Below are 22,396 nucleotides of genomic sequence, written 5' to 3' on the forward strand. Positions count from 1 at the left end.
GCCGAGTTGTACTCACATTACAAGGGAATGTCACACAGAGAAATTTCTCATAGGAATCACACCAAATAGTATGATCAGCTTTAAATCTAAGTGCTATGGCAGAAGGGCCAGTAAGACATTTATTACTACTAATGATAGTGGACTGATGTCATCTTTAGAAGATGGTGATGAGGTAACGGCTGACAAAGGGTTCTCTTGAATAAAACTAAGCATGGAAAGTCACGGCATAGCTGTTGTAACGCCACCCTTCTTACATGATGGGAGACTGACTGTTGAGGAAATAAAGCACAGTATTGCCAGTGTCAGAATTCACATCGAAAGATGTATTCAACATATTAAAATAATTCACATTTTAGGTAAATTGCCTAACAAACTTCTCCCATATGCGGATGATATAATTCCCAAGTGTTGTGTTAACTAATCTTCAAAAACCAATAATTAAAGAATAACATTATTTACTTAAGAATATAATTGGAATTTGCGAACAAGTGGCAAGTAACAGTGCAAATATCAGAACTTGGTAGCACTAGGTATCCTACAACTTTGTGGCAGACTAGTCTTGAAGCATCATTGTTGATAGAATACAATGGCAATGTGTTTATATGATCCTCCTCCTCCTCCTGCAGGCCAGGGACATTCTCCACATAGAACACTGCACTGTGAATCAATATAAACTAATTCCAATAAAAATTTAAATTAGAAGTTTCATATTTACTTAGTGCAAATGGAATGGATAACAAAAAATATACACTATTATACAGTTACCTGGAGTTTACTGTGTACGGCGGTAGTGTCACAGATGTTTGCTGTATCACATTTGCAGAAATAACTGATACATCATCTCTACTTATTTCCTTCACTTCATTCACATGTGCACTTACGCACAAAGTTTCACCCTTAGAAAGTCACGCAAAGCCAAATTTTGTACTTTTGAGCAGTAGAAAACTGCATTCAATGCTCAGATCCATAATTTCTTAATAATACTTCGGAACTCCTCAGTAAACACAAGATCCACATTTAATTCGCCTCAGTAATGCTATGTGGTGCCACTAGTACATCACGCATGGTGTGTGTACTGTAAATATAGATTTCTTATACAAATCTGAAACTGATCAGTCTGTAATAAGAATTTCAGTAAATAACTTTGCTAGGAGTTAAATTAGTGAATAATGGAGAACAAGCTCCAAATTACCATAATATTACAATTTGGATACATTGACTTCAATTTAAGAACACGCACAAATTAGTAACAAGTTCGGAGGTTGCTATCATGAGGCAGCTTAGAACAGTTACTCGAATCTTCCCTCAACTTTATACCACTTGTAGTTTGAGAATGCAAAAGTGTTAACATCAAAGAAAAGAGGGGAAGTTTATATCTGCACTGCCATTTGCCTTATTACAGGCCAGTTTGTAAACATTTCTGCTATTTCCCAAGGTGGATAGTGTGAGTTTATATGAATGAGATAAGTCTGTCATGTTCAAGCTTTCGTATGAGTTCAGGATCTGACAATCAAAGAAATATTTAGCCACCTAATCGATACCTTTATTTGCCTGTGGCAATTTTATAAAATCATTAATAGTACATGTTTCGACTGCTTTGCCGTCATCATCAGCTACATTCACATAAGCTTAGGTGTAAATAAAGTAAAAGTATGCACAATATATGTTCTCATATTAGCCTTGATAACTTCTCATGGGAAACTTAACATTTTTGTCTACTGGATGAGGATGGTTATAGTGAGGGGGGAAGGGGCTTTGAGGGATGGGGGAAAAATGCTTAAAAAGTGATTAATAACTTGTCCTTAACTAAAATATTGTTAAAAAATTCTCTTCTTCCAATAAGAAGATAAAAACATCTTTTAAGTCTCCTTTTTAGCTTCTGTTCAAAAGCGTATTTGCAAAAACAGCTTTTCACCAACTAACTACTTGAGATGTTATTAAAATATAATTAAAACTTATTCTTAACTAAAATACTAATAAAAACATATGTCAGCTTTCAGTCGAGGAGTTAAAATCTTCTTTATTAAGTTCCATTAATGTTTGTGCTTGAAGGCTTGTGGAAAAAGCTGATTAACTTGCTTTTTAAAAAAAAATACACTGACTGACAGAGGAAATGCAACACCAAGAAGGAGTGGTCAGAACTTTATGCCAATTGCAGGGTAGACTGACGTCACTGAGGTATGCTCATGATGTGAAATGCGCCGCTGTGTTGCGCACGTAGCGAACGATAAATGGGACACGGCGTTGGCGAATGGCCCACTTCGTACCGTGATTTCTCAGCCGACAGTCATTGTGTTGTCGTGTTGTCGTGTGCCACAGGACACGTGTATAGCTAAGAATGCCAGGCCGCCGTCAACGGAGGCATTTCCAGCAGACAGACGACTTTACGAGGGGTATGGTGATCGGGCTGAGAAGGGCAGGTTGGTCGCGTCGTCAAATCGCAGCCGATACCCATAGGGATGTGTCCACGGTGCAGCGCCTGTGGCGAAGATGGTTGGCGCAGGGACATGTGGCACGTGCGAGGGGTCCAGGCGCAGCCCGAGTGACGTCAGCACGCGAGGATCGGCGCATCCACCGCCAAGTGGTGGCAGCCCCGCAGGCCACGTCAACCGCCATTCTTCAGCATGTGCAAGACACCCTGGCTGTTCCAATATCGACCAGAACAATTTCCCGTCGATTGGTTGAAGGAGGCCTGCACTCCCGGCTTCCGCTCAGAAGACTACCATTGACTCCACAGCATAGACGTGCACGCCTGGCATGGTGCCGGGCTAGAGCGACTTGGATGAGGGAATGGCGGAACGTCGTGTTCTCCGATGAGTCACGCTTCTGTTCTGTCAGTGATAGCCACCGCAGACGAGTGTAGTGTCTGCGTGGAGAAAGGTCAAATCCGGCAGTAACTGTGGAGCGCCCTACCGCTAGACAACGCGGCATCATGGTTTGGGGCGCTATTGCGTATGATTCCACGTCACCTCTAGTGCGTATTCAAGGCACGTTAAATGCCCACCGCTACGTGCAGCATGTGCTGCGGCCGGTGGCACTCCTGTACCTTCAGGGGCTGCCCAATGCTCTGTTTCAGCAGGATAATGCCCGCCCACACACTGCTCGCATCTCCCAACAGGCTCTACGAGGTGTACAGATGCTTCCGTGGCCAGCGTACTCTCCGGATCTTTCACCAATCGAACACGTGTGGGATCTCATTGGACGCCGTTTGCAAACTCTGCCCCAGCCTCGTACGGACGACCAACTGTGGCAAATGGTTGACAGAGAATGGAGAACCATCCCTCAGGACACCATCCGCACTCTTATTGACTCTGTACCTCGACGTGTTTCTGCGTGCATCGCCGCTCGCGGTGGTCCTACATCCTACTGAGTCGATGCCGTGCGCATTGTGTAACCTGCATATCGGTTTGAAATAAACATCAATTATTCGTCCGTGCCGTCTCTGTTTTTTCCCCAACTTTCATCCCTTTCGAACCACTCCTTCTTGGTGTTGCATTTGCTCTGTCAGTCAGTGACAAAGGAAGATTCTTAGAATGCCCTTGCAGCTCAATGTTGTGATGTGCTTAGAATTATTTTGTCCATAAACCATATAATTGAGCAGCTTGTAGCACGATCCCTCTCTGGATTTGCCTTTACTTCCCGCTATTTTGGGTGGAGGACACTTGTACAGACAGAGTTCTTTTACTTATGTTCTTTGGCATTTTTGACACATTATATGTGTGCTTTTTTTTTTTCCAGGTAGAAAATCTGAGGAGCCCATCTTCAGATGCTGGAGTTGACAGTTTTTATGAATTTGAGAGACTACTTTTGATAGTCCACTTCTTCGCAGCTAGAGAAGCCTACAGATTGGAACCATCTCTTCAATTACTGATGGCCAAGTTATCTTCCGCCATGGTGAGGTATATTGACGTGATACCTGCAGATAGAGCCTTCTTTGAAGCAGGAGTTGATAACCGGGTGAGTTATGAACTACATATAATTACTACATCATGTGATTCTGATTGAGGCGTAACAAGTCTAATCCCACCCCATCCCACACTTGCCTTAGAAAATTACTTTGAAGAAATAAATTCCATATGGTACTAGGAACTTATTAAAGGTTACATTTATGCACTCATTAACAGCAGGGCCAGTTTAAGGGCTCCACGCAGCACCCACATTTGTGGGCGGACCACATTGTTACCCTCCTGTAAAAGCGTTTTTAGTCAAAACGGGCTGAATTTCCTGCTTAAACTGCCTCCCTTTAAAATCCCTTCATCTTCCATTTAAATTATCAATGTTTTTTGATCACTAATATCTTGAAGCAGAGTTGCACACCACTCGAGTCCTAGTTCAATTGTCAATATCTGTCGATTACAAATTTTGGCCCTTGTTCCTGTTCCTCTCTGCTTAGCATGTTTGTTGATTCTGTGTTAGACGTGTAAATCCATGCTTTGTCCCCATGGTTTATCATATTGTAACATAAAATGGATAGAAAACACTTACAAGATTCTCAGAAGAGAAAGCATAAAAAGGAGCTGAAGAAAGAACATTGGTGCAGGAAGGTGCATTACACAAATTTGTAAATTACTGCGAATGCAGCCAACAGGTGTAGAGTAATATAACCCCAATGTCTGAGTGTAGTGAAAATCCATCTGTTATCATGTTAAATAAGAACAGTGTACAATTACAAGATAGTATGTGAAATTCTACAAGAATTATTGTGGAAAGCTGTTTACTGGTATTGAATATGAATATTTCTGAAACTAACATGTAGTAGAATCAAGTTCATCTTCAGTTCTGTATAATGGAAGTCATACTGCAGCTAACTTCCAGTTACATACTAAAATTTTCATATTGGTTCCTTATTGACGTCCCTAAACATATACAATTTTTAATTGGTGGGTCCTTAACAATTGTATATGCTAACTTTCAACTTCACAGAAAGGAAGCAAGACCATCAGAAGTACAGGACCTTGTGTGTATTCAATTCAAGCGATCCAGGAAATTGAAACAAGTGTGATAATCAGATATAACTTGAAAACAGTATTCTCTCACCCATGGGTAAATAATGCAAGTGTTGAGCTTGAATAATAATAATAATAATAATAATAATAATAATAATAATAATAATAATAATAATAATAATAATTCCGAGGTATCTGTGGAACAGCAGAGGTGAAAGAAGGTGCGGGCTGGAATAGGTCTAACTACAAGTCTTAAAGATTAATTTATAATTTAAATAAAGGTTATATTTTCAACAGATAACAAAGGTTAACAATTCTCACTAGGTGAAATAACAAAGAACAATCAGGTACAATGCAACTTTATAAATTCTGGGCTACGAGCCCCAAAGTCTGAGCTCTCAGCTCACAACCACAAATACCAAAGGGCAGAAAACCCTTAATTACATGGAGCGTTTGCTCCCACCACGTAATGTCAAGCCTCCTAGAGGCCCCTCTTAAAATACCAGAGAGCTGACTCGCTCTCAATAGTTCAAGCCTATCAGAAGGCCATAAACAAACTTTACACTTGACTGCCCTTAAGGCATACTTATAAATAAACAGGGGTAACTAGTACCCAACCTACAGGGCCTCAGGTTAAGTTACTGGCCCAAAGTACAGAGAGGACTGGAGGCGTGAACTTGCACTCCTACATACACATGTTAAAACCCTAAGTGGCACTAGGCCGATACACAGGGGCTAATCCCAAGCTAGGGAGGTGACTCGTATGAGAAACTTTAATACATTAAGGAAGAGAAGAAACGGTCACGAAAACGTAGTCACCTCAATTTCAAATGAAGGGGAGCTCGAGAGGGTAAAGCACTCTCTATCCCCGAATTACAGTTCAAGAAATAATAGTTTTTACATAGAGTGAAAGAGATGGGTTACATATTGAAGGTTTCGAACCTTCCCCGAGAGTTAAACTGCTGAGCTAGCAAGAAATAAAGATGTTAAAAAGCCATTACCTTGTTGAAGAGCTGCTGCCTGAAGAGAGAGGCGCTTCCTGCCCCCTGCTACATATCCACACACTGAGTTAGATGTAATACGAGAGGCCCGGAAACAAGAAAATCAGCAGTTTTATACCCTCGTGGAAAATTCGAGTCCTTTCAGGAATGAGTAGACACACCCACTCAATTTTTATTGGTCGACTAAAAGTTACACATGGAAATTCGAAGAAGAAAGCAATGATTGGAGGAAAATTAATTACAGAAATTACTGATTGGCTAAATTCAAAACAGGCAGAAGGAAAGGATTAATATTGCCAACCCACAAACCACAGAACAAAATTTAGTAAAGACAAAACTTATGAATACAACATTTCTCCAAGAAGGTTCATTCCTTTACACCAGAGTTCGTTATCATAGTTTTTGGTAGAGACATCTGTTAGAGAATGTCCACACTTCTTGATCAATGAAAAACAAAAGCAAATCAAAAACACACAGTGACATCTTCTGATAACCAGTAGAGTTAGTTCAGTTGTTAAAGTTCTGGGTTTCTCCAGTAGAGAAGTTTAAATTGGCGCAAGATTTGAACTTGCGTCGTAGAGTTGTACCGCCCGGTACTATTATTATTATTATTATTATTATTATTATTATTATTATTATTATTATTATTATTATTATTATTATTATTATTATTATTATTATTATTATTTGTAATGTATGGCTATGAAGTGTTACATCCAGTTAGTATTTGTATTACTATTACATCATATGTACATAAGATACAATTGCGTTGTTTGTGAGGTTATGTCATGAAACTTGCAATGTATATAGACATTTGTATCAATTCAGTTAATGTAAGAACCTGTATATAATTTATTCTTAACTGTATATATAATTTGTAATCCACTACAAAATTGTGAAACACATTGTAATTTCCAGAATGGTACTGGGTAGACGAGAACGATGGAGAATATTGTATACACTGTATGTATTAAGCACTCTAGAATTTCCAAGAAGGTATCTTTTGTAACGTATCTTTCTAGAAGCCTGGCCAGGCACATATATAAAGAGGCAATCTTGACGGTAAGGAAGAGTTATTGTTCAGTAGGGTTATGAGTTAACAGGTTATACTAGTGTCCACATGTTGTGACATGCTTTTAAGGAGTCATCTATTTCAACTGTGTTGAAGTTGCAATCTTCATGTGCAGTGATAGGCAATTGTCAAAATGGCTGCTTTGTTGGTGTGTGTATTTTGCTAGTGACAGCAGTGATTAAGGTTGTGTGTGTTTAATTTGTAAATAGATGTGAATAAATAACTGTACCAACTGACAGCATTTCATGTGCGTCTTTGTGGTGTACCGGGAACGCCGATACGAGAGAAGTCCGAAGTATGTTTGTTGAACTTCGCGCGAGGAGGAAGGTAGGCAGCCCGCCGAACGCAGTGACGTACCCAGCGAGTGACATGGCTGCCGTAAGCCAGCTATTCGTGCCATATATGGTAATGTTCCAGCTCACCCTCAAAAGTACATTTTGAGCTACTTTATCGCTATTTTGACACTGCCATCTTAAAAACCTTTACAATGGACGTCATCTGTCAAGATTTCAAGAAAATCCACCGAGTATTATAGAAGTTATAAGGGTAGATAGTACCCGAGTTCTAGACACTTCCATGCGAACGTGTATAAAAGGAGGACCGCCCGACCTACGAATTCAGTGTCTGTCACTCCGCCATCTCTGTGACATGGGTGACAGGAGAAGTATTGTGTGTGTCGAACTTTTGGTTGACAGTCTGCGAAATCCAAGTATTGGAACTTCCGTATTTTCTCTAAGTGTTATATCGGGACTTTTTATCATATTCTTAAAGTGCCTGAATGGAACTTTGTTATTTTCTGCGAGCATCGTATTGGAACTTTGTTATTTTTCGTGTGTCGTGATTGGACTTTGATATTTACTTAAAGTGCCATATAGGAACTTCGTTATTTTTTTGGAAGCATTTCATTGGAACTTTGTCACGACAAGACTTTATTATTTTCTTAAGGTGACATATTGGAACATTGTCATCGGAACTTTATTTTCTTTGAGTGTCGTGTTGGGACTGTAATATTTCGACACGTTGGAACTTTATTTTCTTCGAGTGTCGTGTTGGGACTTTAATATTTTGACACCACGGAACTGTATTTTCTTCGAGTGTCGTGTTGGGACTTTAATATTTTGACACATTGGAACTTTGTTATTTCTACACATTGGAACTTTGATTTTTTGAAGTGCCACATAGGGACTTAGTTATCCGACGACGATTGAAAGGACTTTGGATTTTCACGAGTGTTGTGTACCGCATTGAACTTACGTTTCGAACTTATTTGAACTTGTATTTTTTGAATCAATTTCTGGAACATTGAAATTTTCTGAGCGTGTAGGATGAACTTGTGCCCTACCAACATAAACTTTCGTGTGAACGATATGACTTGTTTTCTCAAGTGCCTCATTGAATTTACGCCTTGTAAAGACTATGAAACTTAGGGGACGTTCAACATTACGTCTAATTGTGAAATATGCAATACTTTCCAAGTGCTGCACAGGGACTTATGTTTTGATTCGTAAAGACTGTGACAATTCAGAATACGCATATCGCGTTCCCAGAAAGCCTAGAACTTTCCAGTATTTTGAGTGATCCATAATTTATGAAGTCAGACTTTTTCTTTCAAATATTATTTTCTTTAATGGCTATTCACTTCGCCTATTGACGGAACAGGACAGTTTCCGAGTGCTACTTATTCAGTTCATTGCCAATATGTTTTAAATCTTCAGAACTATGCATTTAGGACTGCAGTGACAGTAACCCTTTAGAACATTCTGACTTACAGTGAGCTTGCATTATGAACTTGTATTTCTACCAGTACTTGTTCTTCGAGTGATTATTCCAGAACGTTTTGATTTAATATCTAGAGTGCAGTAACCATAATTAAAAGGTCATATCTGTTCAGACAGTGTCCTGAATGTGTGGAGTGCCGTGCAGGAAATTCAAGTGTGAATTACGTCTCGAATCGAACCCAGGAACGTGTGCCATTCTTCGAGACATTCCAGAACGTCGGGACATTCCAGAACTTCGAGACTTCCAGAACGTCGAGACATTTCCAGAACCTCGAGACATTCCAGAACTCCTCTTCCGAGCAGGTGTGGTCCCTGCCCAGTCGATGTCCAGCACCATCCCAGGACTTGAAGGTACCAACCAGCCACGACACTTCCACGCTGCTGTACAAAGGTGATATGAACTTGCTTTTGATGATCAATAAACTCAATTTATCAAAAGAATCTCTAAAATTGATAACTATACCTCTCTCTGTACCAGCTCCAATGATAAAGCCACTCCCTAGGTTATGAATCATGCTCGTTAATTTAATATCAAGCCCCTTAAAGATATGAACACATTTTTACCGGTACAGTGGATACATTAAAATTGGTCAGAAGTACTAAAATATAAATGGAATTAATTTAGTTAAGGAAGGTCCTCTAGATATCAGTGCTAAGAACATGATATTTCCTACAGACAAAGAAACTGGACATTGTTTTATTGCATACTAATGCTTCCACTGGCTTCCAAATGATGAGAAGATAAAGCGTAATTGGCTTATATTTTCAGAAGGAAAAAATGCTGGATATTCCTTTTGTTGCAAATTGTTCAATGGAAGTTGATAAAGACACTGCCAAGGAGTCTTAAAGGTTCTCTCTAACCATGAACTGTCTTGCAAACATTTAGAACAAATGTGCAAATGGAAAGAGTTCTCCCAAAGAATTGGAAGCTCAACATTAGTTGACCAGGTGCAACAAGATCAAATTGAAAAAAAAAAGATGGAGGTTAGCTTTAGAGAGATTGTATTCTATTATTTTGTTACTGGCAGAAAGGAATCATCCTTTCAGATGTGCTCAAAAAGAGTTGGGAAATTCAAGTAATGGGAACTTTCTTGGACTAGTTGAGTTGATGGATAGTGTATTAAATCAACATGTTCAGCATTCAGCAAAACCTGGAAGGCTGACTATGTACCTTATTAAGGATTTTCAAAATGAAATCATTTCTAATGAAGTTATCTCTATTTTGAAAAACAATGTACTTAAGAATAAATATCTTTCATAATTCTAGATTGTATGCCAGATCCAATTAGCAAAGAATAGCTTAGTTTTTTTAAGAGGGGTGGATGTATTTTCTGGGACCATTACTATTGAAAAGTACTTTTTCGGATTTTGTGAAGTTGGAGTTTCTATTAGAAAAGGTCTCTCACATCAGGCAAATGCTGGGCTGTACCTTAATTAAGGCCATGGCTGCTTCCTTTTCACTCCTAGGCCTTTCCTATCCCATCATCGCCATAAGACCTATCTGTGTCAGTGTGACGTAAAGCAAAATTTAAAAAAAAAAGAAAAATGGAAAAGGTCTCGCTGAATAACTGCTTCAGATATTATCTGAAATTGGGATACCTTGCAGATTATTGTGGATAGTCATATGACAGTGGAAGAACACTGAGAGTGTCACCGCATGGTTTGGTTCACACTGTTATCAGCTTGCATTCGAGAGATAGTGGGTTTTGAACGCCACTGCTGGGGTCATCAGTTGGTACTGACTGTAAAAATACTCAAGTGTTCTTTGGCCTTGTGATCTGTTACAGTATCCTTAGTCATATCAACAAAGTTAATAAATCATTTTGTTAGATGGGTGAATTAACTGTCCTCGGAGGTTACTATTCGTCAGTAATAAAACAATTATATCAATGTTAGTATGCTGTTTTACTACTTAACTTAAAACACATTTCAGCTTTTACAAAGCTTCCCAGAGAGTCCACATTTCACTTGTTTTACACCACTATTAAATAACAATGCACATAAAACAAACTACACACCATAATGCCAATCTTACAATAAATAGAAAAACACCTATGAAAAATTTCCCATTCACATTCTCAAATAGTGAGAAATTGCTGCTTGATAACACTCCTCAACTTCTCAGTTTCTCTTACTGACTTATTACATATTACTTCACACATACCCAAGTTCTCCCTGTGCTTCCTGAACAACTCAAAAGGTAGTCCCTTTGTGAAAATATCTGCCTTCTGATTTTCAGATGGAATATACATAACCTCAATAATTTTCATGTTGCACAGGTCCCTCACAAATTTAGACTTTATATCTACATGTTTAATTTTTCTCTGATCCCAAACAGATAAGGAACTGATACACAATTGGTTGTCCTCATATATTCTAACTTAAAATTTTACTTGATCGCCATCTCCTCGAGTAGTTGTTTTCACCTAAGTAGTCCTGCTACAGCTGAAGCCAGTGCAATCAATTCCACTTCAGTTGATGACAAAGACACAGTTTTCTGTTTCCTTGAGGCCCACACTACAGTATCCCCATACACTTCAAACATAAATCGCGACACAGACTTTCTATCCTGATTGTTAGCAAAGTCTGCATCTGCATACCTAATAATTTCCACATCAGAATTTCTTTTATACTGTAGACCCCAATTTAATGTACCCTCAATATACCTCACAATCCTTTTCAATCCATCCCATTGAACTTTAGTTACACGTTGTTGGTACTGACTGTAAAAATTTACTGCTCCACACAAGTCAGGTCTTGTGGTCAGGCAAGCATACATTAATGCTCCAACAAGTTCACGATAGGGTTTAACTCCTATTACATTAGGTTGCGAGGTATCTATCTCTCCGATAGGCTGTACTTCTAAGGGGTTTTGTTTGGGGTTTGCTGATTGCATTCCAAATTTACCTACTGATTACCTTTTGCAAATACTGTTTCTGAGATATAAACATTATGTTTCCCCTGCACTCTATTTTAATTCCCAGAAAGTAATTTGGCTCTCCTAGATCTCTCATTTCAAATTCTCTCATCAACTTTCTCTTCACATCAATTAACACCTCAAGCATGTTACTTGTAATTATAAAATCATCCACACACAAGAACAAATATACAACTACATCTCCTTCCACTCTTACATACATCTATCAGTCTGACATTGCACAAAACCAAGGGATTTCACAAATACATTGAACCTAGCATTCCACTCTTTGGGTGCTTGTTTTAGGCCATACAATGTCTTGTTAAGTTTACAGTAGGGACCGTCGGGTTGACCTTCATTCCTTCTGGTGGATACATATAAATGGTTTCTTTTAAGACTCCATTTAAGAAGACATTCTTTACATCAAGTTGGTTAGCAAAGTACTACTTAGCAGTTATCACACACAACAATATTCTGAGTGTAACCAGCTTTGCAAATGGTGCATATGTCTGAGAATAATCAAGTCCTTTCCTCTGTGAACAACCTTTTGTAACTAACCTTGCTTGATAGCAATCCAGATGCCCATCAGCATTTTCCTTTAGTGAGAACACCCATTTACTCTTAATTGCCTTTTGACCTATCAGTAATTCTACTAGATTCCATATATAATTTTTGTTCAATGACTGCATTTCCTCATTTACTGCTTCATACTAGAGTAACTGATCATTCCTGCCCTGTACCTCTTCATAGGATTAAGGAATTCCTTCACAATAAGAAATATCATTCAGAGCAAGTAATGGACTTTCTTTTTCCCAAGTATTCCAGCCATTATTTTCAGTATCATTTCTACCCTTGGTTGAAACAGTCGTGAAGAATGCATGCATCTCTCTTTCTCATCTTCTCCTTTTAAAAACTGCTAGTAATTTTCTGCCTGAGCAACTGAAGTCACACAATCCCTCAAATAACTGGGTTTCTTATTTTTTGTTATTCTAATACTCTTCCTTAATCCTCCAGTTCCTATCTGATCTTCCACCTCATTATCTATAGGCTACTTTCTTCCATAGAATTCCCATTATCAGTTTCTCCTCCTATGTCTGACCTTTCTATGTTCCCTTCTTTTTGTCTATTTTCTGAAGACTGAGCCTTCTCTTTTCCCATAGAGTCTTCCCATTCTTCTCCTGAAAACTTGTTCCTATTTTCATCAAAGGTAACATTGCAAGCTGAACTTCCTATCTTTTAAACTCCAAAGTCTATACTCATTTGTACAAAGCCAAGTAGCACACTTTTCTTACCTTGAGCATCAAACTTTCCTTTGATTTCTGGCTTATGTTTCTGAGCATAGGCTACACAACCAAAAACCCTCAGCTTGCTGACATCAGGGCGATACCCATACCAAAGCTCAGAAGGTGTCCATCCTCCAAAGTTTTTGTTGGGCTCCTGTTAAATCAAGTATACTGCAGTCATGGCTGCCTCTATCCAAAATGTTTTTGTTAGGTTTGCTTCACTTCAACATTTACATACTCTGTCCCATTATCACACCTAGACTGACAGATTTTTGTTGAAAATCTACCAGTTGCCATTGCTTCATAATTTTTAATATATCCAGCAACCTCACTTTTCTTTTTAAACCATACTTTACTGTGAAATGGGTGTTATCATCAATTAAAGTCAGTACATATTTACAGTAATTTCATTGTACGCAACAGGTGAGTTTGGCCCACACACATCACTGTGCACACTCTCCAAGGGTCTGCAAGCTCTCTCCCTAGTCCTTTTGCAAAGAAGACACATCTGCTTACCTTGAACACAAATATCACGCATGACCTTGTCTAGGATCTTGATGTCCCCACACCCATTTACAGCCACATTTAGCCTTTTCAGCCCATCACCTTCTATATGACCCACTCTCCTGTGCCAAAGGCCACCTTCACCTTGTGCAATATAAGCACTCCCCTCACTGAGATCTTCGATAACCAAGTTCAATTTATACAATTTCCCATCTCTTTTTCCTACTGCCACCTAGTCATCCCCCTTTTAAATTATACATTCACCCTTCTCTATTACTATTACTGGCTTAAACACTTCCTGTTCCAATGTTGAACGTGAAGTCAAGTTAGAATCCAAATTGTCAATCAAAAAATAATCTTTAATCTTTATCTTCCTAACCTCACCATTCACATAGGTGGTTCCAATTACATTACCAGTTTCCAATGCCAATCTTACATTTTACAAAATTACAAGGAATAAACAGATAAACAAGTATGTAAAATTTCCCCCAATCACATTCTCAAATCATGAGAAATTTCTGCTTGCTAACACATTTCAACAGGAAAGTATGCAGTTGCATGCAGCAGCAAGACTGATAAATGCAACATTATGTTTTATTGAAGAAATTTGGAAACAGAGTGATTTTGAAGAAGAAGAGGAAGAAGAAGAAGAAGAAGAAGAACTGATTACATCTTTGGGGATTGTAAATAAACATAAGGATTCTAGATCTGTAACTTTCAAATAGCAATTTTCTAATAAAGTTACTTATGAGCCCACCTTGGATGAAGAAAATTAACACCGGGTAAGTTGGCTGTGCGGTTAGGAGCACGCAGCTGTGAGCTTGCATCTGGAAGATAGTGGGTTCAAATCCCACTGTCGGCAGCCCTGAAGATGGTTTTCTGTGGTTTCCCATTTTCACAGCAGGCAAATGCTGCTCAAAGTCCCAAAACAGAAATCGGAAGGTGTAAGTGCATCATATTGTGCTAATGAATTAGAAGTTTTATCCCCCATGTTACCACAAAATTGCAGTTATAGTCTAACAGTACTTCAGTATATCAACGAAAATCATATAGAAGACATTTTTCCATATGTGACAATTGCATTGAGAATTATTTTGTGCATGCCAGTGTCAGTGGCATCTGCAGAACATAGCTTTTCTGAGCTGATGTTAATTAAAAATGACTCGAGATCTTGTATGACCGAGGGATGACTAAGAGGCCTTTCTGTAATAGCTGTGTAAATGTTGATAGCACGTTCTTTACATACTGAGAGTTAGTGAAGAAGTTAGTTAAATTCAAAAAAGGTAGAAAACAAAGTTAATTAAAAAATTGTGTAATTATAATTATTATGTGTAACATATTTTATGTAAACTGATTAAGAATAATTTAGTGAACATGGGCTAGTCTTTTGAGATTTGTTTTGTAGAAACAAACTACTTTAAACATTAGGAAAGTGTTGTATTAGAGTGTTTTGTAACATATTTGCGTTCTGTTTGGCTGAGAAAATCTGCACCATTATGGTATTAATAATTCCTAATGTACAAAAAAGTGTTATGTTTGTGCCTATGATATAGTTTTTGAGACTATGTTATTGGTGGCAAATTATGTAATAATATGAACTTCCAGTACTGTGAATAGGTTTGGTCGGTTTGACCTCAGGTAAACCTTTGGGAGCCCCAAAATAATGCCTTGTAAGGGGCCCCAAAATTCTTTCAACCATCCCTGATTGACAGCTTCCTATCTACATTATAAAGGGAAACTGTTTGAGAGTTTGTTTGTATGTGGAGGGTACTCTGGGTATCCAGTCAAATTATTTCAGTAATTATTTCACCTTTAGGAATCTTATTTCTTCCATATTATTTCTTACATACATACATAAATACATACATACATACATACATACATACATACATACATACGATGGCGGATGTGTATTTTATGGCGATTATTACCCCTGTGGACTAAATTCTGGCACCTTGGCATCTCCAAAAATACTATAGGTAATTAGTGGGACATAAAGTCAGTAACGTTCATGGAAGGAAACCTAATCAGTTGCCACAAATGATTACATATTTTCGGTCACTTGGTAGGCTCTCTACAAGATGGGACCTAACTAATTTTTGATAACTTGAGTTGTCATTTCATCATGGCTTTCAGCTTTGCAGTCTACAATGATTTTTAGTCAACAAATAAAGACAGTTTTCCACCCAGCCCTCACTGCCCCCTGCATGCAATACCGTAATACGCTTGCCACAAGTTTGCACCCCTTGGAACGGAACTTCTGGAAACGGTCTGTTAATTTATATTGCCAAGCTACTATTCTAGCAGATTCCCTTACAGTCTGGGTTTTCCTTGGAATGTGGAAACAAAACCCAAGTTTTATTAACAGCTGTCGTAGGGTGGTTTTTTTCATAAGGAAAGCCACACACCCTTTTAAAATGTTTCAACAGTTCCTGTATGGTTGGTGACTTACCTTAGTAAAGAATTTATATACTTCGCATCTCACCAAGTCACAGTAAAAATCATCAATTTTGATAAAAATAACCCTACTGCTACCACACTTTTTCGGATTTGTAGAACGGACCTCTTTGTATGATTTTCCTAATAGTTGTCCTGTCAAGTTTCAAAATTTTAGCTGTCTCCGAAATATAAACCTTGCCTACGTTGTTTGTATGCATTACATACCGGCTGTTGACTTTGCTTACTTGAAGTTTTAGTCGCCTTTCTTTTCTTCACAGAATTATTGCTACTCTGTCTAGTATCACTGCTATTGGTATTTGATTGAGGATTGTTTGGGTGCACTGGTAGATTTAATTCAGGAATTTCTGGTGTGTTAATTTCCAGGTTTGATTACCACGGCCTCCACATTATTTCATGAAGCTAACTGAAAATATAAATTAATGAAGTAAATATTACAAGACTTTCAAACAGCTAACAAAGCACATGTGAATTGTCCAAGCTGAGAGAGAAGATAACATCTATTTTAACAAAAGGTATATTGGCAACATAGCTGTGAGGATTTCTGTTGGGGCATGGGAACTTTTGTTTTAAAGCCCACTAGCATCATAAAATCATCCCCTGCTGGGCAGGCAAGGGGCCACGAGATCAAACGTATGCTGATCTGTTTGAGAGGTGTGGTTATCCGTTGCCCATCTCAGTTATAGCAGTTTGGCCTATGTCGACGACGTGGTCTTAATGACAGACTGTGTTAAAGGCCTGCAATCTAACATTTTGGAACTGGAAAAGAGGTGCAGCAAGAATGATATGAAAATTAACACTTTGAAGACTAAACTGATGTCTGTAGAAAAGAAACCTGAGAGGATTGAATGTCAGGTAGGAAATAGGAAAGTTGAATTGGTGAATCATTCCAAGAGTTTAGGATATGTATTCGCACGGTATGGTAGCATACTAAGTGAAATTGAATCAAGGTGAAGCAATGTTTGTGCTTCCATTCTTTATCAATGGTATTCTGTAAGAAATAAATTAGTTCTTGTACAGAATCTATTATTTCAGGCTCTATATATGTGTGCTAGGAGAGCAGATAGTTAACGACAGTAGAACAAGTCAGAAATATTGCATACCCAGGATCATTAAAAGTGTATATGCTGCTCGAAAGGACATGGTAGTAACGTTTCTAGATATTGAAAAGGCATATGATAGTGTCCCAAGGAGTATGAAAAGTATGGAAAACATTGACAGAGGCACAGATTGAGAATGAAACAATGAAGATGGTAATAGCATTGTATCAAAATTGCAAAAGCTTAGTTAGAACCAAAGTGGGCCAAACTGAATAGTTCAGAGTTGAGACAGGCTTAAGACAGGGAAGTGTATTGTCTCCCTTACTTTTCATTGTCATCATGGATAGAATTCTACATAATATCAAGGAGAAGATGATGGGTGTACAAGTAAAGTCTATGCTCATTGCTGATGACATTGTAGTTTGGGGAGATAATGAAGAGGAAGGACAGACACAAGTTGATTTATGGAATGAGGAGATAAGAAATTTTGGACTGAAGATTAGTACTGCGAAAAGAAAGACTTTGATCATGACGAGAGGTAATAGAAGATCCAGGGGAGTGATAAAAATTGAACCTCTTGAAGTAGTGAAAATTTTTTAATATTTGGGCAGCATGATGTCATAAGGTGGAAATTTGGATGGAGAAATTGATTTAAGAATACAGCAGTCTGCATGTTTCAACCAGTGTGTGAGACACATTGTATGGAACAAAGATGTGCCAATGAAGTGCAAGAAGGTTTTATACTCGTCCTATTATAATCTTATACTGACCTATGCTTCAGAAGCCTGGACGTTGACTAAGCGGAACCAAAGTAAGATACAAGTAGCTGAAATGAGGTTCTTGAGGAACATACAGTGAAAGACAAGATGAGATAGAATACGAAATGAGGAAATAAGGAGTTGCGTGGGAGTGTGTATACTTCAAGAAGAGATTGATATAGCAAAAAACCTAAAATGGTTTGGACACATGATGAGAATGCCAGGAGAGAGAATACCAAAGAGAGCGTTCAGGGATACAGAGACTGCAAAGAGGCCTAGAGAACGGGCCAGAATGAGATGGAGGAGCTCTGTTGTGGACTGTATTGCAAATAGAGGAGTTGATAGCAATAAAGTGCTAGAAAAGGAATGGTGGAAAGATCGAGTAAATTGGAGGGCTTTGGTACACTACCCTACCCAGAGAGAATCTGGAAAAGGGAATGGATGAAGAAGATGATGCTGCTTGAACAGTTAGTCCTATTAAAAAAATGCAGCCCAACAAGAGGACTTAGAATTCAGTTTTCTTCCAAAAATATTAAGTTTGTGTTTTCTTTCTTACTGTATGAGTTTTCCAGGAAAAACAGCTTTTCTCTGCTTTGATGCTTGCTATATCCTATAGAATCCAAAATAACTGGTGAACAGTTATTCTTACAAACAACAGGAGCGTACGCACTGTACACAAATCAGAATTAATGTTCATATGCATTTTCTTCTTCACTCTTAAGGTTTTCCAGAAAATTGTACAATTATGTGTTGAAGGAGCATTTCAAACTTGTGGTCCTGGTGCTTGCATGCCCAACATTAAGTCTGAAAAATTATTGGTAAAATTTATGACCCACTATTGTAAAAGCTTTCAAGATCTTCAGAAAATGAACTACACAGAAAGCAATAGAATATAATAGCAATCCATAACATATGCTACAATGTGTACAGTATTTTCTAAGTAGTATTGCTTTAGGAAGTGTTTAAGAAAACTCTTTGACTTCTTTCAGGCAGGTTCATCTCACTTGTATTTGGTTAAGAACGCAAGAAGAGATGGAAGGTTTGCTCCTCCTTCTTACATGGTATGGGAGGCAAAGAGTAAGGAAAAGTAACCCTCCACCTTAAGGTCCGGTCTTCCTCCCTTTTCTCTCAGCTGCCTGCTCGAGAAACTGTCTATGTGTTGCTTCTGCTACCTATACTCACACCAACAAGCTTCATGTATTATTCGAATGGAGTGTTGAAGCAGTGCCATTATCTCATGGGAAACCAGACCCGAGCTGCTATTGATTGAAGTTCATGTCAAACTGGAAGGAATTGCATGCGTGCAAAGCCACAGATAAATGCTAATGCAGAATAAAGACCTAACAAGGAATTCCTTTCACATATTTCAGTCACATAGTAATTTTTGACCAAGGGCTGTGTGCAGGTGAGGACAACAGCTCAGCTGATTTCCATTAATTCAGTTCTTTGTAAGTCTTGGTTTTCATGGAAATTTGATAGATAATAAGTACCAATGGTTGCTAATGAAAAGCACAAACAATATGGTAACAACAGACCTTCCATATTACTAATGATTCAGTTAGATGGGCATTATTTTAAGATCATTTGCCCCCTAACTAAGGAAGGAAGCAAAATTTTCTGACCATTCAAATGGTGGGAAATAAAAGCTTCCCCAGTCTCGCATACCTTATGAGTTGAATTGGAATAAAATGAAATTTGACTCTGGCTAGCTGGACAAGGAAGATCAATAACTCGGGTAAATGAAATGTGTCTGAAATTCAATTTGCACACTTAGAAAGAAAAGAAATCCCTGTTGTTTTTGAATTCTGGCTCTACTATAAAAAGTTAGTTCTAGATCTATGTGATGTATAAAATAGCAAAGAATGAATATACATAGGATGTTTGTGACCTTCCTTACTGCAGTTTCAGTAACAGATTTTCATCTAATTTAGTCTTTAATGTGTTGGAATGTTTCCTATTTTATTGTTAAGAACAACTTAATTTTCTCCATAAGTCAGTCTAGTATTACATGTTAGGGTATGGTGATCAAATGAAAGAGGCTGTGTATGTACACTGGCTGAGCAAATGTCATGGGATAGTGGAGCACTGATGCACAGGTGTGTTGTCTGCGCACCACATGCCCCCTGTGCCAGCGGCAGTTGTATAGGAGACCTTGTGAGCAGTGGCTGTGCATGTGACAGGTGTAACATGGAACGTCGTCGTGAGCTGACACCGTTCGAACGGGGTATGGTGGTCGGTGCCCGATGGATGGGAAGTGCGATTTCGGAAGTGGTGCGGAAATTCAGCTTCACACAATCATCCATGTCCAAGGTGTATCGTGAATGGTTGAATGCAGGTGTCACCATCCACAACAGACGAATGACCGGCCGTCCAGCCACCCTCGATGACCGTGACTGGCGACATCTGAGATTTTATTTTTAATTTAATTTAATTTAATTTTATTTTATTTTATTTTATTTTATTTTATTATGCCTTTGTAGGTGGTGAAGTGGATTGTCAATAATGACAGACAAGTAACCATGCAACAAATCACGGCTCAATTCAACACAGACCATGCTAGACACGTCTCCCAGTGGACAGTCGGTAGGAACATGGGTTCTATGGGGCATGGGATCCGGCGCCACACACGGGTGCCACTGTTAACCCAACATCGTCGGGCACGACGACGCGCATTTGCCGCCAGTCACCAGGGATGGACATTGGAACAATGGCGTAACATGATATGGTCGGACGAATCATGATTTCAACTGCGCCATGCCGATGGGAGGCACCGTGTATGGCACAGACCACATGAAGCGATGGATCCCGCCTGCCTCGAAGGTGTGGTCCAGGACGCTGGTGTCTCTGTTATGATCTGGGGTGCATTTTCCTGGTATGGAATGGGCCTCCTAGTTGTTCTGGAAGAGACTTTGAATGGTACGCGGTATGTTGAGCTGCTCGGAGACTATCTCCACTCATGTTTGGCCTTCCATTGCCCAGACGGTTCTGTGGTGTTTCAAGATGATAACGTGCTGCCACATCGCTCCCACATCGCCCGGGAAAGGTTCCAGGAACACGCAGCGGAGGTCCAGCGACTGCCATGGCCACCCAGGAGCCTCGATATGAATCCTATCGAACATATCTGGGATGTCCTGGAACTCAGGCTCTGTGCCATGGATCCTGCACCCACGAACAGACCAGCATTGGCGGCCGCTCTCCAAACAATTTGGTGTCAGCTGCGTCCAGAGGAGCTACCAGGGACTTGTCGACTCACTTACATGGTGTCTCACTGCAGAGGAGGCCCCACACGCTATTAGGTGACTATCCCATGACATTTGCTAAGTCAGTGTACATAATTGGACTCTTAATGCAATGGAAAATGTAGTGCAAACCTGTAGATTGATGTGAGAATTGTGCACTGTTAAATTTAGTAACTTCAGTCATGCTTGGTATGATATTGGTTGTGAGTTATTTGCTAATGATCTTAAAATGAATTCTAAATTTAAAAGACCTGGTTTATGAGATTTCAAGTCAGTTGAGCATATTGAGCACTAATAACTTAATTAGTATGCAGATTAAGAACTTCTCAACTTACTCTACCTAGTGCTTAAGTTAAAGAGATATGACCAGGGAATTAATTTATATGTAAATACATATCTCTGTAGGAAGCTAAAATTAATTATATTTTGCATTATCTTTTCGAATCATGTTGCATGTAGATCTACTGAACCTGATTTCGGATGCATGTGTAAATTGTGCGATCATGAATGTGATAGATACCACGTCTTAACATGTCATAATAGAGGGAAATCGCTGATTAAATTCTGTTCAGAAGAATGAGACCCATGTGGCTTGGAAATGTTAAAATTAATGTACTTAATTACATGGCCTTTTGGCTGCAATAAAACTATTATTATGTACATCAACTTTGTTTAGCTTCATTGAACTTTGATATTAAATAGAAATTAATGTTATATGTGTAATTTTAAGGCCATATATAATTCCATATTTCAATAAAAATAACTAAATATATAAGTACATATTTCAATAACTATTAGTACATATAAATCCATTCCCTGGATATGACTTAAATATGGGATCTTAAAGAAAATGTACTAAGCTCGATAGCTGCAGTTGCATGAGTGCGGTCAGTATCCAGTATTCGGGAGATAGTGGGTTTGAACCCCACTGTTGGCAGCCCTGTGGATGGTTTTCCGTGGTTTCCCATTTTCACACCAGGCAAATGCTGGGGCTGTACCTTAATTAAGGCCACGACCGCTATCTTCCCATTCCTAGCCCCTTCCTGTCCCATCATCGCTATAAGACCTATCTGCGTCAGTGCGACGTAAAGCAACTAGCAAAAAAAAGAAAAAAGAATGTAGGATTAAGTTCACGATCTTCCAAGACTATCCTTTAAATAATCTCTAGTTGTACTGGTGATTTCAATCTTTCCTTTTTGTTTTTTTCCTATCCACCCCTTACCTTTCTACCTATTCTTTTTAACTTGTTCTCTCTTCATCCTCGTCATAATCCATCTTTTTCTTTTGTCTATCTTAACCTGCCTTCTTTTCATTGCTTTTGATATATTCCCCCCTCTTTTATTATTCTGACAACTGTGGTTTAGATGTTCAGGAAATATGTTTTTTCCCATCTTCTCTTTT

General features: G+C 38.7%; 1 protein-coding gene across 1 annotated transcript in view; it reads left to right on the forward strand.

Moving 5' to 3' along the window:
- Oseg2 (intraflagellar transport protein Oseg2) overlaps positions 1–22,396 on the forward strand; it is an 892,258-nt gene that overhangs the window by 842,405 nt on the left and 27,457 nt on the right. The window contains exon 28 of the mRNA XM_067142201.2: positions 3,739–3,957. Coding sequence (XP_066998302.2) covers positions 3,739–3,957 — 219 coding nt within the window. The remainder of the gene's footprint in view (positions 1–3,738; positions 3,958–22,396) is intronic.

This window comes from Anabrus simplex, chromosome 2 (assembly GCF_040414725.1).
Source record: "Anabrus simplex isolate iqAnaSimp1 chromosome 2, ASM4041472v1, whole genome shotgun sequence".
Lineage (NCBI taxonomy): Eukaryota > Metazoa > Arthropoda > Insecta > Orthoptera > Tettigoniidae > Anabrus > Anabrus simplex.